This window comes from Penaeus vannamei, chromosome 35, assembly GCF_042767895.1.
Source record: "Penaeus vannamei isolate JL-2024 chromosome 35, ASM4276789v1, whole genome shotgun sequence".
NCBI classification, from domain to species: Eukaryota; Metazoa; Arthropoda; class Malacostraca; order Decapoda; family Penaeidae; genus Penaeus; species Penaeus vannamei.
In genome coordinates, this window is record NC_091583.1 from 18,439,601 (window position 1) to 18,449,600 (window position 10,000).

General features: G+C 40.1%; 1 protein-coding gene across 1 annotated transcript in view; it reads right to left on the reverse strand.

Moving 5' to 3' along the window:
• Positions 1 to 2,421: 2,421 nt before the first annotated feature.
• Positions 2,422 to 10,000, reverse strand: part of LOC113826082 (L-sorbose 1-dehydrogenase) — a gene marked incomplete at its 5' end in the record, with an annotated part of 10,967 nt that continues 3,388 nt past the window's right edge. The window contains 9 exon segments of the mRNA XM_070114309.1: positions 2,422 to 3,012; positions 3,246 to 3,363; positions 3,743 to 4,001; positions 4,670 to 4,853; positions 5,826 to 5,965; positions 6,906 to 7,059; positions 7,529 to 7,705; positions 8,357 to 8,517; positions 9,913 to 10,000. The exon segment at positions 9,913 to 10,000 is cut by the window's right edge and continues 111 nt beyond it. Coding sequence (XP_069970410.1) covers positions 2,824 to 3,012; positions 3,246 to 3,363; positions 3,743 to 4,001; positions 4,670 to 4,853; positions 5,826 to 5,965; positions 6,906 to 7,059; positions 7,529 to 7,705; positions 8,357 to 8,517; positions 9,913 to 10,000 — 1,470 coding nt within the window.

A 10,000-nucleotide genomic window follows, 5' to 3' on the forward strand; every position in this document is an offset into this window, starting at 1 on the left:
TATCAACACGGTAGAGTGTTTTTCCATTCATACTAGAGCATGGTTTGATGATGCTATGAAGGTACTTCAGTTGTACAAACATTTGTGCTATATTGAAATATTAGTATACTTTTAAAAGTTGTAGTATTGGTAATGCACATTAATTTATACAGGAGAAATCTGATTATATTTGAGCCTTCTTAACTGATGACTCTGTTAAGGTGGTTACTCTTATTAATAAAGACATGTAAGTTAACATGACTGTTTATCTTTGCTTTTTCCATACACACACACACACACACACACACACACACACACACACACACACACACACACACACACACACACACACACACACACACACACACACACACACACACACACACACACACACACACATATATATATGTATTATGTGTATATATATGTGTGTGTGTCTATGTATATTTGTCAATGTATATATGCAGGACTGCCGACAGAGGGGGTAACCGGGGCAACAACCCCAGGGCCCACAAAAAAATTACAGGTCGCTTATTTGAGCCCAAGAACAACAAACTCAGCAAATTTATAGGGTGTATTTTATACTAAAACAACGTTACAGCAGCCCACCCTGTTCTTTGCCCTGGGGCCCTGGCCGCATGATGGCGGCTCTATATATATATGTATATATATGTTTATAAATATTTGTGTATATATTTATGTGTGTATATATATATATATATATATATATATATATATATATATATATATATATATATATATATATATATATATATATATATATATATATATATATATATATATATATATATATATATATATATATATATATATATATGTATATATATTATATGTATATATATTCATAAATATATATATACACAAATATACATACATATATTTATATTTATATATAATTTACCCATCTATCTATCTGTTATCTATCTCAATTTACATACAATTATATTTATTTGTAATATATGTATCACTAAAAGCAGAATTATTGGATGTGAATTGTATTAAACTGGGATATCCATGGGCACGATGGTTCTCAAACACAACTTCTATAATGTGTGTACATATATGCAAGCACAAGTGTACATATATTTACAAGGTTTCACACCTGTTGGTACATATTACTAAAGTTTCTATATTACAGTGACTTTTCATATGCTAACTCAATGATAGCTTTCCATTTTATGATTTTTTTTGGATATAGTCATCTTTAGTATCTGGATGGTTGTTCATGAGATAAGTAACTGAAATAATTTGTTTTGTTTCTCATATACAGTGAAAGGATTAATTAACATTAGTAAATAATTCATTTAACCCAATGCTGCCAGAAAAATGTGATGTTCACTGTTGTATAGTTTTGTGAAATGTATCTACACATAGATAGCTCCATAATTGCTGAACTACCAACAGTTAATTAGTAGTCTACCTGGCCTCACCTGATTTTCTTCTTCCTGAGTTTACAGGGTTTTTCTTTTATTTTATTTTCTAGTGCTTTGAACATTGATGGTGATATTATTTTTATTGACTTTATTATTATTATAATGTTATCCACAGTACTAATAGCAATATTAAGCAAAATGAAATATTCTAAAATCAAGGAAAATGGTAAAAAGGTGACAAATGTAGGATTAGTAATTGACATTCTTGTGTTCTAAGCATATGTAATTATGATTAATAAACTAAACTCACTTTTGGTGTGGCATGTTTGTGCATGCCATCTGTGGCTGCATTGGATTAAGACATGTTGCAATATTTGATTTTGGGTTTAAAGATTTTATATATTTGGCTAGTGAATTTCATGCTCGCCACCACCCCCCTGTGCTAGGAAAAGGTGGGATCCAAGTCACTTATGTCACTAGAGAGGCTCGAACCTCTGAATACTAGATCTCACTGAGCCATTGAATATGCAATGGTTTGGTGAGTGCACACTGAAATCTAATGTAGAGTTAGTGTGCGGTATTCATAAAGCTTTAGTTTCATAATAAACTTGCATGAGATAAAAATATTTGATAAAGAAGGATCTCAACTCTTCTTTTATTTCTTCTTAAGGAAATTTGAGATTGTATTTACATCTGGAAGTTCGGTAGCTGAAAGAATTACATATCCTTTGTCTCACATCTCACAGTAAGTCTCCTCAAGGCTCTCTTAAAGCAACATAACCCTTTAGGCTTCTACATTAGTTATAAAAGTTGAGCTTACATATTTATGATCCAGAGCCATTGACACTTACCTGTTCCTTGTCATTTCCACTTACTCCCAAGGAATTAATGGTGAAAAGCCAAGTTTATCATATAGGAGACTTAGCACATAATGGTAACAGTCCAGTCTTTCTGTATATATTGAACTATTACTTCCCTTCTTTGCTCTTGGATCTAGACTGGTGGATCTTAGGTATTCTTATGGTTATTTAAGAAATCGGTTACCAAAGTCTTTCTTTTATTATGTAAATTACGCGAAAGATTGCTTTATTACATGTTATACAGAATTTAGGTATTAGCAAAGTGACTGACATTTTCTCTGAAGTCTGAAAATTAAAGATTCATTTTGTCTGTGTAGAACATATGATATGAGTAATTAATAAAAATAGAGCTAATGATAATAATTGTAATAATAATAATAATAACAATAATATCAGTAATATCAATAAAAATAACAATCGCTTTAACAACAATCAAATGAAAGCAAAAACAACAATCATAGCAAAGTATACTATAGCTGATTCATCATGTAGAGAGAAAGAAAAGAAGACAAAAATAAATAACAAAAAGAAAAGAAAAGAAAACAGACAAATCTACTTATAAGTAATAAAAAAAACAAAGACAAAACTAGTTATGACGCAGCCAGGGTACGTGTGGTGAATACGAGGAGTGTGGTGGTGACGACAGTGGTGAGGGAGGGCGCTGCTATGACGGAGAACCCGGCAGCGTTGGAGAGCTTGGCTAAGAGCTTCTCCTCGCAGTCGGGAGAGCTCGAGCAAATCTTTTCTTGGGCTAAGCTCTTCTCGTCGTTCCAGGTCTCCTGTGAGGCGGTGAAAAGTGTTGGAATTATTTGTGGCGTTAATGATGATACAGATTTCGAGAGAATGCAAATGCAGGGCAGTGAGGAGAGTCGAAAATGAAAGATGAGGCTAAAAGATGCACGCCCCTTGAAATCTATTTTAGCTGCGCGTACAAACGCTCGCGCGACAAAAACACACTACGCGCTGTGATCAGCATTAGAAAAACTCCATTTTCTCTGTTTGTGCTAATTACCTTGATCATGTCGGCGGCTTTCTCCGCGATGACAAGAATGGCAGAGTTCGGCGTGCCCGAAATATGCGTGGGCATAACTGACGCATCCGCCACTCGCAACCGCTTCGTGCCCAGTACCCTGAGAAAGAAGATCAGTAAACAGTAAAGTAAACCATATTACACTGCATTTGGCGCACATGACCCCCCCCCCCACACACACACACACACAACACATGAAAAATCATCCCGGTTTTTATATATGAAGGAGGGGACAGTTATTATCCCTGAATATACAGGTGACATGTGGGTTGTCAATACGTCCTATATTTATTATATATTTTGTGTGTGTGTGTGTGTGTGTGCGTTTGTGCATTTACCCTTGATTTTGACTAAAAGCCCACGATTAACATGAAGAAAAGACAAGAACTCAAACACATCCCTCCCAGTAACCCCCCCCCTGCTTGTCACCCCCACCCACCGTCCCGCCCCAACCCCAAAGCCCGATTCCCAAGCCTCACCTGAGCTCCGGATCCACCACCGTCTCGGGGTCGCTGGCCCTCCCCATCCGCGCCGTGCCCAGGGGATGGTAGCCCGTGATAGCCCCGACTCGCACCAGACACGACACGTACTCGTTGTAGAGAGCGCGCGTGTCTTCCCCGCCGCCCTCACCCCCACGCCCACTCTTCCGGACGCACTCGTCGTAGCGGGGGAGGTGGACGGAGGCGCCCAGCTCCTGCATGGCGCGAGTTCGGGTCAGCCGCATCACCCACTTGAAGGCTGAAGGGGGGGGGGGGGTAATGTGGTGTTAATGGTGATATCCGGTGAAACTATATTGGTCATTATGATTAGAGATAGATGACAGACATAATGGTTCTGATAATAATAATAAAACAAAGATACTATTGATAATGAGAAAAGGGGTGAAGGAAATTAATTTAGTTATTAGTACTTTCATATCATTTACGTATGTTACAACTGCCGTAACCATATTCATTAGTGTACGTGTGTACATGTGCAGGTACACACACCACCACCAAAAACGAAGTAAATAAAAAGACCGCATCCTCACCACCTCCTTATCTCATCCCTTGGACTCTTCTCCTACTTCTCCAACTGCCATTTCTACCCATATTACCCGTTGATTACTTCATAACAGCTTTCCTTACAGCAATGTTATTATAGCTTCCCCAACAGCAGATACGCCCCATTCCATCCAATCGCCCCATACCCTTAACCCTTTCCTTTATTAATGTTCGATTTACATAATTTTTACCCCTTCTTTACCCTTCCTATCATACTATCCTCTAACACTATAACCTTTGAATTTAACACTCATTATACTAATAATTACATCATTTACCCTCTTAACCAAAATACTTTACCATAGTGCTATACGACCTTAGATGTCTTGCACATTTGTCTCAACCATTAACTCTTTAACTCACCGTCCCTCATACACGCGAGGTCGTACGGGTGGTGGAGGTAGTTGGGATCAATGGACGGAGGATGCCTTGGGTCGTCGCTCACGAGTCGTATCCGCCCACGACTCTTGGGGTGGAGGCAGGTGGCGAGGAAGATGAAGCCCTCGGAGCTCTGGTTGTCCATGTGCGGGAAGGTCGAGTGGAAGTACTGCGGGGGAGGGAGAGGAGTGAGTGGAGTTTGGAAAGGAGAATGGGAGAATTTTGGATTTGCAAGGAAAGGGAAGTAGGGAAGGAGGATTTTGGGATTGGGATTGCACGAGAGAGGGAGAGAGGGAGAGAGGGAGAGAAGGAGAGAAGGAGGGAGAGAGGGAGAGAGGGAGAGAGGGAGAGAGGGAGAGAGGGAGAGAAGGAGAGAAAGAGAGAAGGAGAGACGGAGAGAAAGAGAGAAGGAGAGAGGGAGAGAGGGAGAGAGAGAGAGAGAGAGAGAGAGAGAGAGAGAGAGAGAGAGAGAGAGAGAGAGAGAGAGAGAGAGAGAGATAGAGAGAGAGAGAGAGAGAGAGAAAGAGAGGGAGGGAAATAAGAAAAGTAGGATCTTGAATTGCAAGAAGGAGAGGGAAAAAGGGAAGTATGATTTTGTACTGCACGCAGAGGAGCTTAGCAGGAATTTGGAATAGGAGACGAGGAGATAAGAAGGATAATGGACTGCGTTAAGGAGTAAGATCTGAGAAGCCTGTGACCACAGTGGCGATTTCTCTTCCACAATTCTAGCTTTAGTAAAAAAAAGAGGGAGGTAAGCCCAACTTCTGGAAGGAGAGGCGGGGAAGTTGTCCCCCCCCCCCACGGCCCTCTGGTGATCAGCCAGCGAATGTCCATGTACGTATTGCATACATGTACACAAAGAATTGGTATATTTACGGGCAGAGACGATACAAGGCAGACGTATACGTTTATATAAAATTTGATATAATAAGAACAATGGTAATTATTATTTTCATGCTAAAAATAACAGCGATTGCGATACTAATCCAATCACATTAGCACAAAAAAATGAAAAAATAAACAAATCAACAATAATAATAACAAAATAATATTGATGATACCAATGATTGGAAATAGCCGATAAACAAAGAGAAAAATAAATAAAGATAAAACGAAAATGAAATACAGATAACGAACTCACGTCAAGTTTCATATTGGAAATCCCCGAGTAGAGATGGCTGTCCACGGCGCCCATGTTGAAGAGGATCACGCCCACTTCCGGTTGGCTGTGGGCGACGGGCATCACGCCCACGCCCTCGATGGCAGCCCGGCCGAGGTCTCCTGATGGGCGTGAAAGAGGTGTCTATGATAGGCAGGTTTTGTTTCTCTGTTAGGTTTGTTATAGCTCTTGTTATCTATCTATCAATCTATTCTATCTATCTATCAATCTGTTCTATTTATCCATATCTATATAACAATATATATATATATATATATATATATATATATATATATATTTATATTTATATATTTTTTTTTTCTTTTTTGTCTTTCTTTTTCTCTCTCACTCTGTTTTACTGACTATGAGTTAATTATATAATAACTAGAAGTACTTAGAGAGCGCATACCTCCTCCAAGTCCATAGGTTCACTGATGCAATAAAAATAGTCACCCTTGAAGAATTACATCAAAATCCCCTAGTATACTGGTGACATCCGTGTTTCCCTATCTCGAAATGCCAATGAATCTTTCAAAAAATTCCTAAATCCGGATCATGATCTGGATCCAGGATTTTTTATTCATTTATCATTATTATCTTTTAAGGACAACTTAAACTGTTTGATGCTTGAATTATTATCATTAGCGGAAGCATGGGCTTTCTGGGTGCTTCTAGTTATTATGATAATGATAATAATAATAATAATAATGACAATATTCAAAATCACTATTATCATTATCATTATAATAATAATAATAATGATGATACTAACAAAAATGACAGAAGTAACGATAATAATGATAAAAACAAAAACAACAATAATAGTAAAGATAACGATAATAAATATAAAAGTAATAATACTGATGACTGAAATGATAAAAAAATCAGAAATGATAACGATAACAATAAACAACAATAACCAAAACACCAATCACACAGACGATAATAACAACAATAACCACAACAATAATAACAAAACATAAACATATATACCATATATGTTTATAAATATATACCATAAAAAATTAAAAATTTATACCATATATATACATAAACATATACCTTTTCCATGTATGAAATAATCCCACAAGTTGCTAATCGTGCGAAGCTTTGCAGGATTCAAGGCGACGGGTTTCTGCAATTGCACGTAGAGCGGGAGGTTGAGGTGGTCTTGCAAATTGCCGCCCACGCCTCCCAGGGACGAGACTTCCGGGATCTGGGGAAATAGGGGAGTGTGAGCGGGTGTGGGTGGATGGGGAAGGGGGGTGGGATGGAGTTATTGTTCTTTTGTCGCTCTCTCTCTCTCTCGAGTCTTCTCTTTCTACGCTTGTTCGCTTTTTTTTTGTCTGTTTCTTTCTCGTTTATACCTTTTCTGCTTATTCTTCTTCATTCGCTATCTCTCTTTCTCCTCTCTCTCTTTCTTTCTTTCCTTCTCTCTCTCTCTCTCTCTGATATCGTGTTATCATTTTATTTGTTCAAATACAACCATGCATTCCCTCTTCCTCCCTTTCTTCCTCTCTCTCTCTCTTCCTGCTTTTCTCTCTCTCTCTGCCTCTCTATCTCTCTCTCTTTCTACCTCTCTCTCTCTCTAGTATTTCCATCCGTTATCAAATGAAACTACACCATTTCACCACACACAGACACACACACACGCCCACTCATCCAGAACTCCGCCTTATACCCACATTGAACTTCTTGAGAACATCCCTGGGTCCGACGCCCGAGTAGGTGAGAATGAGCGGGGTGTGGATGGCGCCCGCAGACAAGATGACTTCGGCGCGGGCGTAAGCGGTGCCGTTGAGACGAGGGTTGTCCCACTGCACGTATTCCACGCCCACGGCTCGGTTTTCGTCCCAGACCAGCTGCAATGCGGGAGGAGTGAGGGGGGGGGTGAGAGTGCGTGTGGAGGGCGATGGGGCGAGGGTGGTGTGGTGGGCGAGTGAGGGAGGGGGGGTAGTGTGGTACAGAGGGGGATATAAAGGGAAATGTAAGGTATGTATTTCAATAAACGTATATATGTACAGTTGATGAGAAATAGGGAAATGTATTTATTTCAGTAAACGTATATGTGTACGCTTTAGGGGGATACACAGGGAAATACAAGGTATAGATTTCGGTAAATGTACTCATGTACAGTTATAAAGTATGCGTAAAATGTGTTAAAGCTCAGATGAGAAATTGGAAAAAAAATGAAATTAGTTGAATACTGTTGTTAGTAACTTAGTTTACATCTACACACACACACACATACACACACGCACACATACCCCCCACAAACATATAACCCCCTCCCCCCCACACACACGCGCGCACCCGAACACACACACACACACACACACACACACACACACACACACACACACACACACACACACACACACACAACCCCCCCCCCCTCCACACACACACAACCCACCCCTTCAACCACCCACCCACACACACATAACCCCCCTCCCTACACACACACACACACGCACACCAAACACCAAAATCCCCACACCCATTGGCCGTACTCTGGTCACTTGAGTATGCAACAGCACATGCAGATTGTGGCGACCCATGGCAGGGCGAAGGTAGCCTCTGGTAGGTCCCCAACGCCGTCCTTTATACACTGTGGTTTGGGCCGCCATCACTCCGTAGTCGATGTCGTCGTTCAGATTCCCCACCGGTAGGCCTGCGGTGGATGTGAAGGAGGATTTGTTTACATTTTTAAAAAAGTTTTTGTTCTGTGATTTTGAAGTTATTTGTTTATTTTAAAAGTTTTCATTAGGGGGTTTATGTATGTTAGTTTGGTGGTGAAGTTATGGTATAGGGATTAGAAAATTATGAATAGTTTTTCTATTGTTTTAATTTTATTTTCTATTTTACTCTAGTCTAGTTAGTTCGGAATCTAATAACTTTTCTAGAATATTCCTATCCTTCATTAATATTCCCAATACATCCACCTCATCTGATTTCATTTACGTATATTCTCCTTTATCTTTTTATTTATCACATTTCTGGGAGTCATGTTTTTGTCTGTTTATCTTCAATCTTCCTTTCCCTCCCTCTATCTCCCCAAACTTTTTCACCTTTTTATATTTCCTTTCTTCTATCTTTTAATCATATTTTCTCTCTCCCTTCGTACTCCTATCTTTCTGTTTTTTCTCCTCTCCATCTCGTAATCTCATTCTAACCTTTTAACTATTTATCGCCTTCCTCCTTTGCCCTCCGTCTTTTCACCTCTTTATCATCATTTTCCCTTACGGTCTCCCATCTTTCTATTTTTCTGTATTCTTCTATACATCTAATTCTTTATTCCAAACCGTCCTTCCAACTTTTTATCCTTACCCTCCCTCCCCATCCGTCCTCCCTCCCTTTTTATAAGAACTATTCCTTTCCCTCCTTCCTCCTATCTTCCTGTTTCCCTCCCTTTTATCCTCAACTTCCCTCTCCCTCCATCTTTTCATCCACTTTATCACAACTCTTCCTCCCTCTTTATCATAACCCGCCTTCCATCTCCCTTCCTCTTTATCTTAACTGTCTCAACCTCTCCGTCCATCTCCATCACAATTCTCTCTCCTACTCCCTTCCTCTTTATCATAACTCTCCCTCCCTCTCCCTTCCCCTTTATCACAAATCTACATCCCTCGCTCTTCCTCTTTATCATAACACTTCTATCATTTCTCTTCCTCTTTATCACAACCCTTTGTATACCTTCCATTCTCTTTATCACAGCACTCCCTCCCTCTCTCTTCCTCTTTATCACAGTTCTGCGTCCGTCTTTATCACAACTCTCCCTTCCTCTTTATCACACCCCTCATTAACCTTTCACCCCTTTTATCATAGCACTCCCTCCCTCTCCCTTCCTCTTTATCATAACTCTACCATTTCCCTTTCTCTTTCTCGCAACTCCCTCCCTCTTCCCCTTTATCACAGCCCTCCCTCCCTCTCAATTCCCCTTTACCACAACGCTCCCTCTCCCTTCCCCTTTACCACAACGCTCCCTCTCCCTTCCCCTTTACCACAACTCTCCCTCTCCCTTCCCCTTATCACAGCCCTCCCTCTCTCTCCCATCCTCCATACGAACCCAACTCCTTCCCAGCCGAGAGAAAGGCTTCCGTCAGAGGCGAATCAGAAGTCCGAACACGTAACGGCGGGTCATAACACTGCACGGC